General features: G+C 39.1%; 3 protein-coding genes across 3 annotated transcripts in view; 2 read left to right on the forward strand and 1 right to left on the reverse strand.

Annotated features, from left to right (window-relative positions):
* The window catches only part of Eip93F (Ecdysone-induced protein 93F), a 67,503-nt gene extending 59,783 nt beyond the window's left edge, over window positions 1-7,720 (forward strand). Inside the window, exon 6 of the mRNA XM_036817196.3 lies at window positions 4,728-7,720. Within this exon, the coding sequence (XP_036673091.3) occupies window positions 4,728-7,323 (2,596 nt within the window). The 3' untranslated portion in view covers window positions 7,324-7,720. The remainder of the gene's footprint in view (window positions 1-4,727) is intronic.
* Window positions 7,721-15,725: 8,005 nt separating this feature from the next.
* Window positions 15,726-17,887, forward strand: Theg (Testicular haploid expressed gene). The gene is made up of 4 exons (XM_017076454.4): window positions 15,726-16,335; window positions 16,724-16,823; window positions 17,029-17,248; window positions 17,518-17,887. Exons 1-4 carry the CDS (start codon window positions 15,857-15,859, stop codon window positions 17,778-17,780), a joined length of 1,062 nt encoding a protein of 353 aa, XP_016931943.2. The 5' UTR covers window positions 15,726-15,856; the 3' UTR covers window positions 17,781-17,887.
* A 1,023-nt stretch (window positions 17,888-18,910) lies between these two features.
* On the reverse strand, window positions 18,911-22,118 carry Idh3b (isocitrate dehydrogenase [NAD] subunit beta, mitochondrial). Its single transcript, XM_017076459.4, has 6 exons — window positions 21,912-22,118; window positions 21,710-21,757; window positions 21,556-21,648; window positions 20,795-20,911; window positions 20,160-20,741; window positions 18,911-19,772 (listed from the first exon to the last, which is right to left on the reverse strand). The coding sequence occupies exons 1-6, from the start codon at window positions 21,951-21,953 to the stop codon at window positions 19,542-19,544; spliced, it is 1,113 nt and encodes a 370-aa protein (XP_016931948.1). The 5' UTR covers window positions 21,954-22,118; the 3' UTR covers window positions 18,911-19,541.
* Between the last annotated feature and the right edge of the window lie 224 nt (window positions 22,119-22,342).

Genomic DNA, 22,342 nt, shown 5'->3' on the forward strand with positions numbered 1-22,342 from the left:
CGGGTTTTAGGATAGCGAATGAAGCATTCGCTTTTAGTGACATAGGACATATAAAAGGAGGATTTTATTATAAACAATTAATACAACATATTTTTTAGAGTATTCCTAGAGTCAACAATTACCAATAAAATAATTTTTTGCCAGCTGCTAAGTGGTTATTTGTTTTGGCTTAAACCAGGGTATAACAAGGTCCTTTAAAGCACTTTTTTCAGCCTTTTTTTAAACTTTGCCTGATTGCCGTTATATGCGTGAGTGAATGAGCGAGATAGAAACAAAAATAAAGTAAGTGCATACAAAAATGCAGCTGCAGTGACGTCGACGTCGACAGAGGCGTCGAAAAAAATGAGTGCATATCTTCCGAAAAAATGCAACTGCAATGAATGTGTGTGTGTGAGGTTGGGCTCTTGTATGGGTAGATGTATGCACAAGAATGTGTGTGTGTGTGGGGGGGGGGGGAGGGAGAGTGGGTGGAAGGGGGAGTTCAGGGAAAGGGTTGAAGGTAGGGGGTGGTGGGTTCGCTGCGCACGCATCAAGTGTAGGCGCTGTGGGGCGGACTGCATTGGCAACAAAAACAAACATGCAATTGCATTCATACCCACACACTCGCACACACACACACACACACACACACATGCACTTAATGCATTTTTAACAAAATTGCATTCGACGTTGTCAACACACACACTCACACACACACACACGTTTCGTGCACAAAAAAATGCCAGCTTGGAACGGGGGACAGTTGACGGCATTGTGCGCCCGTCGGAGCCAGCGGCAGCGGCTTCCTGCTGCCCCTCTACGGTCCCGCTCCCCCTCCCTCACCCCCACCCCCTTAACCATTAACCCCACATTCCATTCCTCCAGTGAAATGCCAGCCAGGCTCCCCTCCCCTCAGCTACGCCCCTGGCATATTTAGCGGCCACCAAACACGCAACCAAATTGAGAGACACAAAAAAGTACATTTAAAAAGCTCCAGTGAAATGCCAAAAATCAAAATCCAAAATAGTATTAAAAATATAATTGAATAGAGTTGTACATTTTGGGAGGGAGACTTTTAAACATGAATGCATTGGTTACCTTTTTACCTTTAATTGATATCAATTATATTACAATAACTAGGTTACAACGTGATAAGGTTACAAAGAGAGTTTTTGATTTAATATTCTAAAAAGTATTACGTTTTTAAAATGAGGTTTGATGTATCCTTTAAAGGGTTTATGTTATTTAGAGGAGCTACTAAAATGTGTTGTATAAATAAAATGATTGCCTAGTAAAAATATTTAGAGCTTTTTATTTTAACATTATTACCAACAATAAAGTAGTTTGCTCTACATAAGCTGTAATTATTCAGGTTTAATATTTATGGAAATTTTCATAGAAATCTTGGCAAACAAACCTTTCAACATTCTTCAAAATCTCCTAAATACTATAAACTGTTTTTTTTTAAATAAAAATTATTTGTGGACAAGGGAAGCATTCCCAAATATTAAAATGCTCATTTTATATTTCATTTTCGTTAAAAGAAAGTTTAATTTATAAGCATTGCTTTAAAAGGTTCTGCCTTTATTTAACCAGCCAATGGGCTTGACCTCCGCCTTGGAATCACACCTCAATTAACGTGTTTGCACAATTACCTAGCCAAATATAATTATTGTTAAAGCTGAATTAAAAAAAGTCTCTCTTTCCGAATAAACCGAAAATTATAACCAACTTTTCGACGGGGGGGTTCTGTCAGTGGGTGTTTTTTATGTTAACGAATGTACATGACCAAAAGCAAACAAAAGGTGTGGGATGAACCGACAAAAATGCAATATGCGCATAACAACAACAGCGAAAGAAATGCATTTCAGTTGCGTCAAAATTACAGCAACAAAAAATGCGAAAAAAGCAGCACACACGCACACACACACGGGAGAATAATAAAAAAAGAAATCAACCCTTTTGCTGGCGCTGCCACAAATTAAAACAAAATGTCAGAAAAATTGCAACGCCAACGGAAAAAAGTGGGAAAAAAGCAGGGAAAAAAGGGTTTGAGGTTCGCTGCTTTTTTTTTTGTATTTTTTTCGGGTGCAAATGAATGCTCTCCACATGCGTGTGCAGCGGCAAAAACAACAAAGGCGGCAACAAATGCATGCATGTTGTACAACAAATGCAGCTGCAGCAGCAGCGACGTCGACTGCGGCAGCGACGGCTGTTGCAATGGCAAATTGCAATTGAAGTGCAGCCAAAAGGTAAACGACACCAACGAAAAAATCCAAACGACATTGAAATGACATTTTTCATTTATTTTTCCCGCGCGACATCCTTTGCAGGGGGGTGGGGGTTAACCACCCACCTCCCACCGAACACCACCCACTTTACCCATCCCCCCCCCCCTTTTCGGTTCTGCGCAATTATGCAAATTTTTTTCGCCTCTCCTTTTTTTTTGGTAAATTATTTTGTATATGCAAAATGAGCAAAAATGCGAAAAACTGTCGCCATTAATGATGATGCCACCGCCCACAGCCCAATCCACTTACGGTCAGCCGGGCCACGCCTCCCGCCCCCCTCCCCTTTTAACCCGCCCCTGATCCTCCCATTACCGCCCCCCCAAAAAAAGCATCAGCTATCATACAGTTTAACATTCACTGCCACCTGCTGCCGCTTTCTTTCTCTAGCCTGCATTTTTCATCTTTTTTCTTTTTTTTTTTTGTGTGTTGTCTGCACAATTTTCAGACATTTTCCAGACGCGCAAGGACTCCCAAACAAATGGGCGTAGGGAAGAGAGGGGGTGGCGAAAAAAAAAGTAAAAAAGTTGCTATGACTTTGCCATCAACTTTTGCCAGGGCCGCCTCCTGTTGTGCCCCACAGCCCTCAGCGAAGGGCGCCAAAGAAGCTGTGCGTTTTCCCGCCCCCTTTTCACCCACACCCCTGCCACGCCCCCTTATTTGCCGGTGCAATGTCCCCAGCCGCCCACGAAAAAAAAGAAAGGGTCTCGAGCTCGTCTCGTTTCTGGTTGCGCATAAAGAAAAGAAATATTTCGTGGAGCTTCGGCACTCGCAAAAAATTACAGATTGCCAAGGGATTTTAGAAAAGCCAAAATATACACTTGGACTAATTAAAAAGTGTATGCAATGATTTAATGACTTGTTTTTTTATTAAACCTACTTTAGGAAAGTCATAATATAGATATTGACTAATTGAAAAATGTATATTTTGATTTTATGATTTAATTTTAAGTTAATATTAATAAAATCAAAGGGTTTTGGGGAAAAATAAATTGTAGATATAAAATGTGATGTTTTTTAATATTTTAAAATTTAAAGAAACAATTTTTTTTCATTCGGTAATATATAATTCTTGAGAGATTAAAGTCTATTTAACAGAATTTTTATTTTTCTATCTTTCAAAATTTATTTCTACATACTCACATGAATATTTACTTAGATTTTTAGAAACCAGTAAAAAGTCTTTTAAAATAAAAAACAAAAAAAGGTTTGGAAAATATAGAATTTTTTTTAATTCCTGTAATGAGTATCAGCACTTTTTCCCAGTGCACTACTGTTGTTGTCGAAAAACAAAAGTTCCTTCTTCCTGATGAGTTAGTGGGGGTCGAAGGAAATGCGCTTGGACTCACGCTCGCGTTGGTATTAAGTGAAAAATGTTGATTCTTTTTTCTTTTCTGGAGAATGTCTCTTCGGTTTTGTTCTTTCCCCCATTTTTTTGGGATTCGTCTAATGAACTTCAAAAACATATTTGGCCCCAAACTCACGACCCCCCACCGATCTCCACTCGGCCAGACTCCCCTGACTTGTCATCTTTTGTCTTTGGCCAAAAAAATGGCCACCGAAATGGGAAAAAAAAGAAAAGATTGTATAGCACATCCTTGGCTTGCCTTTGACACCAGTGCAGTGTCGTCTTTTCCTCGTTGCCTGCTGCAGACATTTAAGAAGCACTCATTGTCAGTCCTCTCGAGTGCCCCTGCCTCTGTATTAGTGTGGTGTGTGTGTGTGTGTGTGTGAGTCCCGAAAAAAGAAAGGAGTGCTTTCTACTAAGCCAAAAAGGGAAGTGGCTGTCAAGTTCTTTGATGGTCCTGCCAAAAAATATTACCCTCGTAGCCTGAACCCATTGACGAAAATTGCCGGGAGATAAAAGTTGATTGACTTGCTGACTTTTTGGCGGGTGAGATTCGGTGGATGGTGCGGTGTGTCGACAGACCCTTCATCGTATATTTAAGGAAAATCCAAACAGAAATGCCAGAAAAATAGTATCTTATCGCAACACCTGAGTGGCTGTAAAGCAAAATATGACGTTTATAAACTTGCAATAAGCCAATCATACAAGTTTGGGTTTTCTATAGTGATAGATAAGCTTCTTAAGTTGATAACAGAACAATAACAAGAACATTATGTATAAATCTATTTATATACCTAAAAATTAAGGAATTAATTAAGATTTTAAAAAAGGTTTCGTGGGTATATTTTAAAAATACTTTAGATCAAAAGGGTTCCCTATACAAAAATTGTATCGTCATGTTTACCACTTTCTTAATAAAAAAAATAAAGATGTTCTTTACCTTTAAAAAATATTTTAAAATTTTAGTAGTGCTATAAAGTAGAAATACCTCCTCTACAAAAAATATATTAAAGATTTCTTCATTAAACCAAAAATAAATTTAATTAAATTGAGGTGTCTAATAAAAATCACCCAAAATATATACTAAATTTAAACCAATTTATCTCTTGCAGAGCCTGTGCCACGCCCACGCCTTCGGGAAGGAGGGCGTACAGCGAGGAGGATCTGAACCGGGCGCTCCAGGACGTGGTGGCCAACAAGCTGGGTCCCCGCAAGGCGGCCAGTCAGCACCATGTGCCGCGCTCCATTCTGGTCAACCGGCTGTACAAGATGCAGCACGACCTCGACCAGGATGCGGATGGGGACGAGCCGGAGGACTCCAACGACGATGGCGAGGCGGAGGTGGACAGCAATGCCTCCACTCCGGCGCCCTCATATCCGGATTTTGCCAGGTCGCAGCTGCGCAAGCTGAGCCACCTGTCCGAGCACAATGGCAGCGATCTGGGCGAGGATCTGGACCGCGGATCGCCGAAGATGGGACGACATGCGGGTGGCAGCAGTGCCAGTGCTACACCCGGGGCTCTGCCCTCCATCCCACTGGATGCCAATGTCCTGCTGCACACCCTCATGCTTGCGGCTGGCATAGGTGCCATGCCCAAGTTGGATGAAACGCAGACGGTGGGCGATCTGATCAAGGGTCTGCTGGTGGCCAATAGCGGGGGCATGATGAACGAGGGACTGCTTAATTTGCTGTCCACCAGTCAGGAGAACAGCAATGGCAATGCCTCGTTGCTGCTGCAACAGCAACAGCACCAGCAGCAGCAACAGCATCAGCAGCAGCAACATGTCGCCGCCTATCGACATCGCCTGCCCAAATCGGAGACTCCGGAGACGAACTCCTCGCTGGATGCCAACGATGCCAGCGAGGATCCCATACTGAAGATTCCGTCCTTCAAGGTCAGCGGTCCGACCAGCAGCAGCAGCCTGTCGCCGGGTCACCATCCACACCATCATCCGCTGAACAACAACAACAGCCTCGGCGTCAGCAACAACAGCAACCACAGCAGCAGCAACAGCCACCGGAACGGCAGCAATCGCAGTCCCCACTCCGCATCGCCCATGCTGGCCGCCGCCGTAGCCCAAGGTGGCGGCTACTCCGGCGCGAATAGCTTGCTGGCCTCCTCCTCGTCCAGCATCCAGAAGATGATGGCCAGCAATATCCAGCGGCAGATCAACGAGCAGAGTGGTCAGGATGGCCTGCGGAATGGCAATGTCAGCGATTGCAGCAGCAACAATGGTGGCGGTGGCTCCTCCTCCTCGCTGGGCTACAAGAAGCCGAGCATTTCCGTGGCCAAGATCATTGGCGGCACGGACACCTCGCGCTTTGGGGCCTCGCCCAATCTCCTGTCCCAGGGTCACCATCAGGGTCACCACCTGAGCCACCACCAGCAGCAGCAGCAGCAGCAACAGCTGAGCGCCCAGGAGGCAGCTGCTCTGGCGGCGGGCAAGGGAACGCGACCGAAGAGGGGCAAGTACCGGAACTATGATCGTGATAGCCTGGTGGAGGCGGTCAAGGCGGTACAAAGGGGTGAGATGTCGGTCCATCGGGCGGGCAGTTACTATGGAGTGCCGCACTCCACGCTGGAATACAAGGTCAAGGAGCGTCACCTGATGCGACCACGCAAGCGGGAGCCCAAACCCCAACCGGATTTGGTGGGCCTGACAGGACCTGCCAACAAGTTGCAGCTGGACAAGCTCAAGGCGGGACCCCATGGGGGCTCCAAGCTGAGCAACGCCCTCAAAAACCAAAACAACCAGGCGGCAGCAGCGGCGGCGGCGGCAGCAGCAGCAGCGGCCGCTGCCACGCCCAACGGCCTCAAGTTGCCCCTTTTCGAGGCCGGTCCCCAGCAGCTGTCCTTCCAGCCGAACATGTTCTGGCCCCAGCCGAACACGCCGAATGCCTACCGCCTGGACTTCAATCGCATCACAGAGGCGATGCGGAATCCCCAGGGCTCCAGTCAGCATGGCCTGATGAACAGTGCCCAGGAGATGGAGAACATGTACGATGGGATCATCCGGAAGACGCTGCAGTCCAGCGAGGGCAATGGCAGTGCGGCGGGCAACGGGAGCAGCAATGGCAATGGCCATGGACATGGTCATGGCCATGGTCACGCCCTGCTCGATCAGTTGCTGGTGAAGAAGACACCGCTACCGTTTACCAATCATCGGAACAATGACTATGCCGCCACCTGCTCGAGTGCCAGCGGTGAGAGTGTGAAGCGGTCGGGCAGTCCCATGGGCAACTATGCGGATATCAAGCGGGAAAGGCTGAGCGCCGACAGCGGCGGGAGCAGCGATGAGGAGCACTCCCCCAGCCACATCCTCCACAGCAGCAGCAACAACAACAACAACAGCGATCTGGCGCACAACAAGAACAAGAGTGGCCTTGGTGGTGGTCAGGCCAATGGGAATGGTCGGAGCAGCCGGATGACGTCGCGGGATGACTCGGAAACGGATGCCAGCAGCCTGAAGAGCGGCGAAAGTGGCGGCGGCCATCAAAACCACAAAATCATGGATCTCAATGGGAGCAGGAGCAGCAGCAGTCACATCAAGTGCGAATCGGAGGCGATGAGCGGAGCGGGCCACCACAGTCCACAGTCCACCTCCTCCGCCTGCGCCACCGCCACCGCCACCGCCTCCATTCTCCACGAGAAGCTGGCCCAGATCAAGGCCGAGCAGTTGGAGGTTAACCAGGCGGAGCAGTTATAGGAGCAGCCGATGGCCACGAATCCAGCGTTCGCCTGGCCACCGCTGGCCGCCCACTACTACAGCTTCTAGGGATGCGAGGAAGGCTGGGATGCGGGGGAACCACCAAATTAAGCCACGTTTTTTGATAGTACCCTACAAAACACTATATAGAAATATATCTACATATATCTAGATCTATGCCAGCGATGTGGTAAATGTGCGCTAGCCCTTAGTTAAATGTGTAATCAACTGCATAGGAGAAGGAAACAAACAACAACATAAAAAAAACAGAACCGAACAGCAAGCAAGCAAGCAAACAAACATACATTTATGCCCCGGAGTGTACAATGTATATTTTTGTTTCGTTTTGACAATCGACAAATAGGCATTCTCTTGTACAAACTTTCTTAAAAGCAAAAGCAAAAACAAAACAAAAAACAAAACAAATCTAAAACCTTAAGACCAAAAAAACAAAAAAAAAGAAGAGGAATACTGAGCAAAACCAAGAACCATTTTCATTTTGCATTTTGTTTTCGAACCGCATTTTTGTGTTGAGTGTATCTTTTTTATTGAACAGAACCAGCAGTCCAATGGGAAAATACATAAGTAAAGCAGAAATATATAGCCAACAGCAAATCAGCAAAGCAGTTACAAGCCAACAACTTAATCGACGTCTGTCTGGATAGGTTTTTGGCCCCTAAGCTGGGACTTTCAAACATTCCATAAGATACTCTCATACTCTTATGTTCCACATATACATTTTTCTACAGTTTACACAGTTCTGTATACAAATTTCAAATGCCAGTCAAATCTTCAGCTCACTTAGGGCCAAAATCCCAGGCAGGCGTCTTTGACATAGACAAAATGAGTATAGCCAACAGCAACAACAACTACAATAACTACAAACTACAACAAAGACCATAACAACTACAACAAGCAACAACATCAATATCCGATCAATAACAACCAACAAACAAGCAATAATAATACAAGACTCTACAATACAAAGAATAAACAGACACCAAAACATTGAAATAGCAAAATTCAAAAGTGAAAACCGAAAAACAAAAACGAAAAACAAAAAACCAAAACAAAATTATCCACAAAAATTCAACATTTTTTATGATTTCAAAAGATGAAAATACAAACGGAAATCAATAAACAAAGCTGCCTTCACATTTACAAATTAAATAAATTAGTAAGCAAAGCGAGACAGAGCACACAAAATAATAATTCAAATTAAACGCAAAACGCAGAGTAAAAAATAAGAAAAAATTCAAAAATAAGAGCCCCAAAAATAATCTTTTATTTAGCCAATACAAAAAATTTAACAAAAATACCAAATTGAATAACCCAAAACATTTTCCAATCACATACACATTTAATTTTCTTTAAACCAAAGCCACACATATTGAACTAAATTAAGCAAAATTAAAATGTTTCGGTGTTTAAAAAATATAAAGAAAATTGAAAAAAAAAAATTATCTGTGTTTAGGCTTTAAAAAACGGAAATTTATATCGAAAATTTCGAGATTTTGGCTTAAAAGTTTAAAAATAATTGTGAGAACACACATTTCATGTACAGTCGCCTAACCACCAAAAGTAAAAAGCATAAATATATAAAGACTTTATATTACTATATACTATATGATATATATTTGTATATTTATGTATGTGTGTGTCTTCATCACTACGCGTATACCTCAAACCAAACACATGATCATTTTGAGCAACTAAATATATTTAAATGTACTTATACACTCTACACACTCTTTTACAGGAGAGCAAAACATATTTACACAGTTAAACCCCCCTAAACTTTGGCCCTCCTTTCGACGTATCTATATTTCGTTTGACTTTGAAATTCTATCTATGGGTAAACAACTAACTAAATGTCTGCGTAAATGAAAATAGATGAAAAAATATATAAATGTACCTAAAAACATATTTTGTGTGCTAGCTAGTAAGTGTCAAAAGAAAAAACCATACAAAAACGATATACAATATATTTAAAAGGAGACAAGATGTGGAAAAATTGTCGGTAATATTTGAAAATATTTAGTGAATTATAATACAAGAAAAAATTAAGGATATGGCAAGGAAAATTGTGGAAAATTGTAAGCGAAAATGCGTTTAAGAATTACCATTGAAATCATTTAAAAGCATTTAAAGTAATTATAATTTCCACGATGCGAATGGATAAAAAAAGTATTTATTGGCTAATCTCCCAAATTACATTTGATGTGCATAAATGTTGTGGTTTAGTATCAAAAAGAAACGGAAAACAAAATTAAAAGTTAAGGCTTAAAAATGTAAAATCAAAATTAACTAAATTATGCATTTGGTATAATAGAGAAGAGTTCTGCAAACCAAGAGGAATTAAAAAAATGTTTATTATATGAAAAATGAAGAGGAAAAGTGAAAAGTAAGCGAAAGTAGGTAAAGAATGAATGGAAATAAATCAAAAAGTATTTATTGCTAATTTAATTATATTTGAAGTATACATACATATTTATTATATACATACATATATATTAGACACACTATCTGTGATTAATAATCCAAAATTTTGAAGAGCATTTTCTGAAATAATGTTGGCTAGGCATATGCAAAAAGACAAAACCAATGGATAAAGAAAACACACACCCATGTAAACAAATTGTAGACAGATCGGATAAAACCAAACTAAACCAAGCACAAGCTAAAGGTCAAATGCAGTTGACCCCAGAAATCGGAGGCTGCATTTGGCCAAAAGGATTTCTTAAGCTACGGCACACATCACTAAAAACAGCAACTGAATACTGAATATAAATGATTAAAAATAGAAAACAGCAGAAGATGGTACTGTTCAGAACATATATAGTTGTATATATTTTGGAATAATGTTTACCAGTTCAAGTCAAAATTAAAAAAGAAAACATAACGCAAAGTCTTTTATAATGCAAAATTATACAAAAGAAAATTATAAATAAAATTCAGCAACATTTAAAAATTAAAAATAAAAAAATATTGATGTAAAAAGAAAGAAAATCAAACTTAAAATAATAAACAAGATAAAGTGCAATTATACGGTTTAAATAAGCAAATTTAAGAAACAAATGTTATAAAAAAAAAGCATGTTAAAACAATGAAAACATATTTCGAAGCAAGTTTAGCTACAAATTCCAAGGCAACTGATAATGACAAGAAACCTTTACAAGATAAACCAAGAAAACGTTCACACAAACAGACAGAAAAGTCCCCAAGGTACAGTGCGTTTCATGACCAAAAGACAGAAAATGGAATTCTTACAAAGCTTGATTTGTTGGCTTTGATTTAAACGAAACTCTTTGGCTTAAGGAAACTGAAACGCACTGCTCCTAATGGACATATAGCCCTACCAATATCTGGAAACAGAATTCAGGGCCAGGGATAAAACCTTTACGAAAGATCATAACTGCAGAAACCAAGTCGAGAGTCGAAATGTCAACCTAGTGGTAGGTCTAAACACAAAAACAAAACAAAACAAACCAATCGAGTGTATTTGAGTAACAGCTTGAGAATGTTGAATTGTATAGAATTTTTGCATGTTCACCTGGTCGAAAGGGGCGTGGTTACGCCCCCATTCTTAACCCTAGGTGGACAGGCGAAAACGCTCAGGTACGTGTTTTATTTTTCGGAGAGAAACAAGATTGATTACCCATACATTACTTATTCTTTGTTTTACTACAACATAATAGTTAATATTTGTATAAAAACGATAAAAACGTGAAAGGAAAAGAAAAGCTAAAAATTGATATATTCATAATATAATTGTTTAAAATGGTTTGAGAGCGAGGAAGAAGAAGATGAGAGAGTTTCTAGCGTGCTTAATGAAATTGCTCATATTTGTGTATAAAATCTAATTTGTTCACTGCGAATCAAAATTTGCTGAATATAAGTGCATATATATAATTAGAGTTTATTTTCGAGTTTAGTTTAGCGCATAAAATGATTACGATTACAATTATTATTATTATTAATTATGATCTAACCGTAGGCAAATCAAAATTTCTTCACATAAAACAATCAACTTCTATTTTCAAATATTATATATAGAATTAACTATAATTATTATTCATTATTATATCGACTAAAAATATTTAGCGCGTTGTTAGCCTCGATTTATGGTTTGTAAATATTAGACAACATTTTAATGGTATTCTCCTCTTTTTTTATTATTACTAGAATTATTACTCCCTATTTTTATTGACTTCTTAAATGGGCAACATCATTTGAACTATAGTGCAATTGTTTCAAACAAAACCAAGCAACCAACAACAAATATATTAACATTAAAGATTAATATAATTTACAAGCTTTCTTTGCCGATGCCAAGAAGGATGAATACAGCATATGTTTGCCGTATGGATCGAAAATCAAAAATCATTTTAAGTGCACATAACTCTTCTAAATACAAGTTAGACTACGCCTAGGTTCTCCATTATTATGCGCACGCTTCAGTCCAAAAATTGAAATTCTTCACATTCTCATTGTTCAGAACGAGACATCACAAGCCAGAAAAATAAAAGAACTCAAAACTTTTCTCCTAAGTTTAACTTGAGCGACCGCAACAACTTAAGATCAGCAAAGATCACAAGCGAAAAATGCTAAGAAACAATAGCCCAGCACAGACAACCAACAACCAACAACAATAGCCCGAAAATAATTGAAACAAAAATTGAATAAAAAACAAATGAAAAAAAAAACAGTAATTAATTAACAAAATTAATTAAAATACAAAATGGATAATAGATGTATCCAGAGCTCAGATAAAATCCAAGCAACTACAAAACAACAGCCTAAAGTCGATTGTACTTTTCTTTTTTCTATCCACAAATACAACCAACAAACAACAGCAGCAACCACAATTTTATTAAACAATAGTACTACTCTTACTACAGAACTTAAATAGCCACAAGTAAATAGAAATAGCCACAGCAATTAACTTTAAACAAGATGCCCAAACACACAGGTACACACAGAACCGTTTCTTCAAAACAGATTTGTATTCATAGCCACATAACCGATACAATAGCCACTTAATTAGGATCGATCATAGCCAAGCAATAGAATCAGATACAAACTCAGAATCGGAACTCAGATAGGAAATCGAAAATCGAAAACCGAAAACCGGAAATCGGAAAAAGAAGCAGCACCAAATCGAACTGCAAAGGCAAAACCATTATATCAATATTAGAAAAAACAAAACAAACATAATGAATTAAAAAACAAAACCAATTTTTATTTCAATTATTAACTTTTAAACACAACAACAACAACAAGAACAGCTCCACACAGTTACAGTTACAACAACAACAATAGCCCTAGAAAAATAATATTCATAATTAATCAATCAATCAATCCGTAAAACCAACAACTTCAATAGTTATTAAGCAATTGGCATAAAAAAAAGCAAGAAACAACCACAGAAAACTAAAATCTTAGCCAGGCAAAAGTTTTGAGAATATTTTTCATTATTTTTACAACAAACAAACAAACTGATGTAAGTACAATTCATAAAATTAGACTTTTGGTAAACTACAATACAGAAAATAGAGCAAAAAACCCTTTTTTGCATTTACATAATTATTGCAAAATTAAAAATGAACGATTTTTTTTAGTGCAAAACAAAAGCCAATAAGCAAATAAAAAAAATTCGCATTATTATTAGCAATAGCCCATAAGTACAGCAAGTGTATTTAGCATTACAGCTAAGACACAAAAAGCAGAGATTTTTAACAAAAAACAAACAGAAAAGTGAAGAAAAAACTTAAAACTGCAGCAAAAATGTGAAATTTATTTTGTTCTGCGTTGAAAAAGAAATCCAAAATAAATATGTTTATTTTATAAGTAATTTATAAACATAATGAAATTTCGCTTAATTTGATTTACACAAAAGTAAATGTAATAAACATATTGTAAACCTTAAATTAATATTTACAACAGCAAAGGCAAAAATTCTGTTTAGTAAGGCGTGCATAATTGTTATTATATTACACAGACACACATAACTAAGTTTAAGTTTATAATTTTCGTTATCCTTATTATTTACTTATTATGTTTTAAACGCAAAAAAACCAGATATATACAATATATTTACGAATTAAACGTTTATTAATAAAATGAAAAATATTTTAGTTAAACCATTTGTTTATTGTTTCCATTTATTATCACCACAGGAGGCTTTCCGTTCACATATTGCAGAAGATAAGAAAAACATATGAATATTAAATTAAGCACAGTCTAACAATTGCAACAAGATACTTAATACCATTATACGCAATAGTTATAATTGACAGATGACAGAAATATTAATAAACTGAACAATAGCCCAAAGTAAATATTGGCCGTGATAGGAGCCGAAAAAAAACTAGAAAATGGTTTTCTAACATGGCCAATATTTGCTCCATTTTCACATGCAAGAGATGATGAGCAACAACAATTGGCACTCAACAGATGCAACTACCAACAACAACAACAACAAACAAACAGAATAACAACAAAAGGCAATTGAAACTTTACTTTCGGTTAATTGAGTTTCGTTTTCAGTTCAGTTCTTAAGTTGACTCTCACCACTTTCGAGAATTGTTTTGGCTCCAACCTACTTACCAATTTTGGACTATTCCGAACCAAAATCAATAAAGGCAAAAACTAAAACAGGCGAGCCAAAGGAATCGTACATCTAAACTCAACACAGCTTCAGGGACCAACTAAAGGAGAAATGATTTAAATAAAAATTAAACAAACAACTGGTAAATTAAAACTAAAATGTAAACACAACAGGTGTGAGACAAGAAAATAACTAAAGCTAAATCAAGTTTTGAGGCATATCTTAAAGGCAAGAAAAAAAATCTAAGCGAAAATTTCGAAAATTGTGAAACTATGTATGCTAAATTATGCAAACCCAGAAAATCATATGTGTGTACATAAAAGAAGGAGCAACCCTTTTGGTAATCTATATACATATATTATATATATTTAGCGTGTCAAAAATACATCTAAAGGAACAAAAAATATCTAAGTGCAGAAAATACTTCAGGCAATGAAAACTTTGGATAAATTCTGATTAAAATTGTATTTCTAAGGCGAAAATGTATACGATATGCAAGGAAATTTAAACTAAAAATGGATTAAGTGTAAAAAACAAACATATTTGGATGGCAAGAAAATCAATGATAATGGAAGAGATCCCTTAATTTACATAGCTCTAATTATTATTTCGCTTTGGCGGTGACCTTTTGTGTAAATAATGAAATCGACACACACACGCGAAAGCCAAGTGGGATTCTCTACAAATCGAATATCAAATGAAAAACAAAACCCAATTCAAATTAGCAAAATTTTTGTCAACAAAAAAATGACCTAGTAAATGCTAAATTCAAATTTATAGTACATATTTGTGTATGTATGAGTGTATTGCATAAGTTCGATGTGAGTGTATAACAATTATTATTAACATTATGCTTATAACTTTTGTTTCCAAGTTTTTTCGTTTGTAAAAACCAAACAAAGTCGAAAACTAAATTTGAAGCCAATAATAATAAACAACAAAAACATGTGCTGAACTGCTGAATTCCAATTGAATTGCAACAAAAAAACAAAAAGACATAAACAAAAGTAAAACATTTCGAAATAACTCAAATGTATGGCAAAAACATTGTAAAAAAGTATAAAAAACAGACGAGTCAAGGAAGACAAGGATACGGGCAAAAATTGCTTATGGAAAAGTTAAGATTTGTGTATATGTGAGGAGAATGAACAAAAATAGCAGGTATACAATAACTGTCGGAAACCAAAACTAAAGAAATGAACAACTTGCAGGAGGGACAGAGGAAATACAAGCCCCAAACAAAACTATTAACTTGTAATGATGTGAACTTGGAGCATACTCTCAGTATTTTTATGAATACTGTCAATAAAACATTAATTAAAGATTACACATTTGTTTTCTTTTTAATCGGGGTGGACGGGTAAAATGGTTAAAAATTAATTTCACTATAGGTAAGTAAAATAATAGAAAGTTATACACACAAACAAAAAACAAACTTTACCAATGTGGATAGTTACCTAACTGTAGAGAAAGGGTAACAACAATTAAGATTAGTTACGTTTATTTTTACTATTTAATAGTAAAACTAGCATAGAATGGTTAGTTGTGTATACTTTGTTGTTGGGAGAGGAACTATTTCGTTGGTGACGCTGACAATTCGATGGGTTTGGAACCATTTACCTATTATATTGTTAAATTGTACCAACAAATTTTTTTTGTATAGTTAAGTAAAATGTTAGCAAAGTACAAAATTATGTTAATTTTTGTGGGAATCAAAAAGTTCTACATTATCACCACATTAAAAATTCCCTTTGCTGTCAAAAAAAAAATGTCATTCAAATCTTGTATAAATTCACCAGTTGAACTTCATTTTCGACACGTTCAGATCATCGTAAATGTTTTTATAAAAATCCACTAAAAATAAAAAAGAAGAACTATTAAATTGGTTACAAGGTCAAGTCCCAAAATTCGGAAACTCTTAGAATGACCATTCAAAGACTGAAGTGCGACCTCAGTCCGGAGCTGACCACCTGTCTGCAGCTCAAGGACTGTGTGCGCCCGGATTGCTGTCCCACCCGGAATCCGATTCCCTACGATGCCGAGTGTTTCGTGGGCGACATTGGCAAGGAGCTGGACCAACTGATCCGGCGGCACCAGCGCATGTTTGTGAAGAGGAAGCGACTAATGGAGATGGCCGTGCCCAATCGGCGCTACTGCCGCTTTGTGCCCAAGTGCGCCTGCCCCTTTCCCAAGTCCATCGAGATGGTCCGCCCCTGCGACGCCCAGAGTCACACACGCACGGAGCAATTGGCCCTGCCCATGGTGCGCCGGCTGCTCCAGAGGCGGAGGACGGCCATCCTGGTCGGCGATTCGATTGGCGAGTCCATCCTGAACAGGTGGCTGCGCTACAGCTACCTGTCGCTCTACAGTCGCCTCGCAAACACCCAGCCCTTGGTAAAACCGTAAGTTTACTACCACTACCACACTCAAAAAAATTTTATGGTATGATTAACCAATATGGATAGTTACGTAACTATAAAATAGGTAATCAGCTATTCAATTTAGGGATGCGCATTTTGTTGTTGCTTTGGTTATTATTTAATAGTAAAACTTCAATAAAATTGTATGTTCTGATTTTTTTCCGTTGTGAGCCTAACTATTTCTGTGGTCAAATTGACTATTTAAAGACTATAAAATACCTTTATCTTCTATATGACCCAATAAATATTCTACGCTATGCTATGGCTCGCCTGTATGTTAAGTTAAATAATATATATTTTTTATAAACCATTGATAGAAATTATGTTAGTATAATCATTATACAATTTTTTGATATTCGCCCTCTTTTAGGAAGAAAAAGAAGAAGAAGACGGAAAAGCAGCTGGCTCGTCACGAAAAGTACATCGAGAAGTTGGCAAAGCCAAAGAAAGCGCCAAAGCCCGCCAAACCGGTAAGTGAAAAATACTAGTTAACTCCTAGAACATATCTCATAACATATATCACAATATATCGCATTTCCATTTTTGTATTAAAATCCAAGTACTAGGAAGAAAATTAATATTAGGAAGCTATTCCATTTTATCGCTAACAGCTTAAAAAATTTGGAATTTACAAATTTATATTGAAGATTACGACTAATTTTGTATTCTGTATAGGAACGGGGCGAGGGGCAGTTCGACCCGCAACGCCTCAACCAGCTAGCATGTCCCAAGGCCTATTTGGAGGAAATCAAGCCCAAATGGGAGCTGACCTCCCAGATGAAGGACTACAAGGCGACCAAGCGAATCAAACAAATATCACAGCCCGTCATGCGGGAGAATGTACACATCAACGAAACGCCCGAGAAGGTTTCGCCAAGTGCACTTCACTACAAGCGTAAGTACTCGGTATAGGCAGTAATAGTATCCTAACAAGTATCCTCCAATATAACATACCATATTTAAAAAACGAAATATATTTATATATCATTCTACATTTAAAATATAAATAACCAACAAATGGTTATGGAATCAAATCTTGTTATTTGATTCTAAAATCTTGGAAATTATTGATGATAATGATATTAAATATATTTTTTCCAAGGGACACATTTAGTATTTTTTCCATCTGTTTATAAGTAATACTATCTTCAACTCTCCCCACAGCGAGTGCCCGCATCAAGGAGATGTCCGTACCGCTCACGTCGCGCGATGCCAACCAGGGAATGGCGGACGTCAAGGAGAATCCTTTCGGGATCGCTCCGAATGCGCTCAAGTACAAGCCGAGCACGCGCATCAAGGAGCTGGCGGAACCCAAGGAGTTCGAGAACACGCACATCCGGGAGAATCCTTTCGCCATTTCGCCGGCGGCGCTGAAAGCCAAGGCGTCACCACGTCTCATCGAGCTGGCCAAGCCCAAAGGCGGATAAAACCCTCCGGAAGAGCCCTGAACCTCAGCATAATCAGTTCTATCGTATTTGGCGTTCTAAGTTTTGCATTTTGGCCATATTTGGTATTGAGTTTTCTATTAAAATTGTCTTTGGTTTTTTAAAATACAAGTATTTTTCTTTGAAATGTTTTAGGATTAGAAAAACAAGAAAGGTATCTTTGTACTACAAGCTTTTTATTGAAAATCCATGCAACGATTAATAAAAGGGATCTGGAAATATCTGTACTGCTGCTCAGATGATCTCCAGATCCCTGACATTTCTCGTGGAGGATATATCTTGGGATTGGCCAACTCCTCGAGACGTGATGTGATTTTGGCTCGTAAGGCACGACCTGGAACTCGGAATGGTGTCTTTCGGGTGCACGTATCCTCACGCAGCTTAGGTTTGGCGAGCTTCTTGAGGCGTTTAGTGCTTATTTTGCGGGATGACTTCTTTCTTGGGACCCTGGGCAATTCCACTCGCAGCTGCGTTTTTTTCGGCTTTGCCAGATAATGAATCCTAGGAGAAGCTTTTAAGATTTTTTAGAATACCAATAATTTTAAATTGAAAAATTCCTTTTTTTACCTTTGTAGTGCAGGGCACTTGATGATATCTTATAAGGATTCTTAGTTTGCTTGAATGATTTTCTTTTGATAACCAGAAAGGTATCTTCTTTGGACAACCGTATTACCTTCGGAAACATCCAGGACTTGGCTCTAGGTTTTTTCCAATTTCCTAGATGATTCCGCAGACGATCGGAAGACCAAATACAGTTGGAGGAATACGATTTCCTTTCCTCCAATTCTGTAATTTCTGTAACATTCCCTAAACTATGATTCTCCAAATTAAGATCTGGCAAGTAAAGCCTTCGAGGTCGACTCCTAGAGAAGATTGGTCGCTTTCTGCTTGTCCAAACTGGTTGATATACCTGCCTTGGCAGCGGCCCTCCCGATCTAAAATCAACAAGAGCTTTTCGGAGGCTTGCCAGAATTAACATCTGTTGCCAAGAAGGCTTCTCGTACTGAGTGTGCCGGATGAGTTGGGAATAACGATGAAACATCCGGTTCCAATATGGTTTGGGCGCCTGTCTGCGACTTTTCGACATGACAGCTCACAAAAGGCAAACAAGGTTTCTCAAATAAATTTTGGGTTTTTTTCGTTTGTTTGTATTACTTAAAATTTAGACAGCTCAAACTGACAATGGCTTTTAAATAATAATTAATTTAGATTTGAGTTTATTGTTATCTTTCTCACAGCTCCAGTGGAGTGGGTCCACTCAAAGCCATCCGCTATCAGTTAAATTGGTTTAGCAATATCATTTGTTTTCGTTTTTTCTTTTTTGCTATTCAACAAGGTAAACAAAGTATAGGTCGGCCGTAGAAGAGGATCTTTGCAAAATCAAAATTGGGAAAAAATAATACATAAATAATTACAACATAATCAAGGATCAATGTGTTACTGCCAATTGGTAAAACTAAAGAATTCGCGGGTTCGATTCGGTGCGTGTCTTGGGGCGTTTCAATTGGACTAAACTTAAATATTCGCCGGAAATAATACTCAAATGAATGCACTAAAGACATCGGAACAAATAAAAAATTGGACGTAATAGGAAACTAAGAACTTTTAAGGTGATTTTTCAACAATTCAAATTTAGCTGTGGCAACAACAGAAACTGTCTAGTGTCGATTAAATAAGCGCCAACGTTGTTGCCCATGATGGAGAAGGTTTGCTGATCGCGCCGGCGATGACAGTGGTGCCCGTCTAGGACATGTTCTGGATGATGGCGCGGGTGAAGTCCTGCGTGGTCGATTGTCCGCCCAGATCCTTGGTACGCACCTTGCCATCGTTCAACACCTTGTTGATGGCGTTCTGAATGATCTCGCCGTAGGTTGGCAGGTTGATGTGACGCAGCAGCTTCACGCCGCAGAGCAGCATGGCAGTGGGGTTGGCCACGTTCTTGCCGACAGCCTCGGCGAAGGTGTGACGTGCACCCTGCAAACAGAAATCGGATTTAGAGATAAGTGTGTGGAGTGGACTCGCACTACTATAGTCGAGGGTCTCGTAAATCAGAGTCTATTACAGATTAAGCTCCCGACAAAAAATATTAAACTGCTGATTAATCTAGTAGTTATCTGACTTCTTCTAATATACAATTTAAAATTCTCCTTAAAATGCGGAAATATTTACTAGAATAAACAACATCAATCTAATTAATCTTCATTAAAAATTAACTATTTCATCCGAATGCACCGAATGTTTAAAATATTATCTCACTTTTTAAGAGTGCAAATCATAGCAATATTAATATTCAGAATTTTTGAATAATTTAGGAAGCAGCAAAATGCAAATGTGAACCTTAAGATTATTAAATTATCTTACCGGCTCAAAGACCACAGTCTCCGAGGAGTAGGAGGCACCGGCCACGACACCAGCACCGCCCACAAGACCACTGGCCAGATTGTCGACAATGGCGCCATAGAGATTGGGAGTGACCATCACGTCGAACTGGTTAGGGTTGGAGACCATCTGCATGGTCGTGTTGTCCACGATCATCTTCTCAAACTGGATGCGCGGATAGAGCCGGGAGACGTCCTCGCAGGAGCGAAGGAAGAGTCCATCGCCCAGCTTCATGATGTTGGCCTTGTGCACGGCGGTGACCTTCTTGCGCTGGTTCTTGGTAGCGTAGTCGAAGGCGAACTTGGCGATGCGCATGGACTTTTTGTAGGTAACAATCTTCAGGCACTCCACAATTCCGGGAACCGACTCGTGCTCCAGAGCCGAGTACTCGCCCTCGGTCTGCTCGCGGATAATCACCGTGTCGATGTTGGTGTGGCGCGTCTTCACGCCGGGCAGACTCCTGACATGCACCACATTAGCGTACAGATCCAGGTCGTTGCGCAGCTTCATGTTGAGGGTCTGCAGGTCACCCACATTGCTGTAGTCGGGTGTGGCCAAAACGCCCTGTAGAATATCGGTTAGAGTCGATCACGCTTTTTGGTCCAGACCAAGCTCACCTTAATGCACACTTTGTTCTTCTGGATGGAGGCCACCACATCCTCCAGTTTGGCACTCAGAACTGGATTGATTTCGGAGAGGAAGTAGCACTCGAAGTCCACGGGAACACTGGCTGCCTAAAAGATAAGATAATACTATTATGCATATTTACTTTACTATTTTTAAATTTTAAAATCGAACCCTCTTGATAAATACTTAAACAAGTCAAAATTATCTTGTGTCTTACAATATGCTTTTGTTAATAACGTTTTAAAAATTAATAAAAACAAGTCCCTAGTTATACTGAAATAAAGAGTACGTCCCAAAAACATGGTTTAAAGAGGATGTCTCATATAAATCTACAAATATTTTTAAGTAGCCACTTATCACATATCTTTACGATGCAGATAAGTTAGGGTGCTTTGATTTATATAATTAAAACACTCGTCATTGTGAAAATTAAAATGTTATAAAATATGATTCAACCATTATTAATTTACATACCCGAGTGCTCAAACAAATTGAGCTTAATATTCCAACAAAATTGGTACAGAAAGTTAACAAATCTTAAACTCAATTAATAGTTGGAAGTTTCAAAGCATTGATGATGATATATGTTATGATCTGAATTGCTACCTCAAAAATTAATGTATCTCAAAATATAATAAAGATATGCTGTCCATTTAGGCTATGACAACAATGTTCTATAAAGATTATACTCCCAATATGATTTTTTACAGGACAACCGTGTACAAATGATTGGATCTTGATGGGTAACTACCTTGAAGACCTCCTGGAGGGAGTAGACCAGCTCGGGACCCACACCGTCGCCGGGAATGAGTGTGCAGGTGGTCCTGTTGGCGCCGTAGCTATCCTGAAAAACGAAAGATACTCTGGTTACATCTGAAACAGCCGAAATGTCGCATATAACTCACCGTAGCTCGGAGCGCCGACGTGGTGTGCACACCACGTGCTGCCGCAGCCTAAAGGGATTAAATTCAGATAGAGTTAGGCATAGATCTGGCTAGGATTATAACCTCAAAAAAATAAGAGAACTGGGCCCCAGTGCAGAAATATTCGCACAGCGCGTCGCGGGCAAGTGTTTATGTAAGAGCTGCGGATTCCATGGGCATTTACCTGCATGAAGGTGCGTCCAACGGTTCTCGCCAGCATCGACATTTTGCTTATCGGTTCGCTAGATCTTCCGGCTGCTGCTCAAAAATCAAACGTGAGTCCTGTGGGCACGGGAAATTTGATTGCGATGTGATTTTTGCTCCGGTGCCAAAACCGAAAATTTCAATAGGACCAAATCGACCACGCAAACCAGCTGATTGCCTCTGGCTACCAGGGCTGGCTACAGCCGCCCACGAAACGGTGCGCGTCCAGGGTTGGCTAACGACCAACTATCGCGACTTTGGCGGGCGATTTAGTAACGAAAATGTAGGATTATTGAAAAAATATTTTCTGGAAAAACCACATTTTAGGTAGGGTTTGACTTTGCTTGCTTTACTACTCCGTTTTTAATATTTGTAAAAGTTACAAAACATCATTTTATTTCGACTCCTAAA

The sequence above is a fragment of the Drosophila suzukii genome, chromosome 3 (genome assembly GCF_043229965.1).
Source record: "Drosophila suzukii chromosome 3, CBGP_Dsuzu_IsoJpt1.0, whole genome shotgun sequence".
NCBI classification, from domain to species: Eukaryota; Metazoa; Arthropoda; class Insecta; order Diptera; family Drosophilidae; genus Drosophila; species Drosophila suzukii.

Coding starts and splice junctions, on each gene's coding strand:
- Theg (XM_017076454.4), top strand. CDS start 15,857: ATGACCATTCAAAGACTGAAGTGCGACCTCAGTCCGGAGCTGACCACC. Junction 16,824..17,028: donor CGCCAAAGCCCGCCAAACCG/GTAAGTGAAAAA, acceptor TATTCTGTATAG/GAACGGGGCGAGGGGCAGTT. Junction 17,249..17,517: donor AAGTGCACTTCACTACAAGC/GTAAGTACTCGG, acceptor CTCTCCCCACAG/CGAGTGCCCGCATCAAGGAG.
- Idh3b (XM_017076459.4), bottom strand. CDS start 21,953: ATGTCGATGCTGGCGAGAACCGTTGGACGCACCTTCATGCAG. Junction 20,912..21,555: donor CCCTCCAGGAGGTCTTCAAG/GTAGTTACCCAT, acceptor CTTATCTTTTAG/GCAGCCAGTGTTCCCGTGGA. Junction 20,742..20,794: donor AGAACAAAGTGTGCATTAAG/GTGAGCTTGGTC, acceptor GATATTCTACAG/GGCGTTTTGGCCACACCCGA.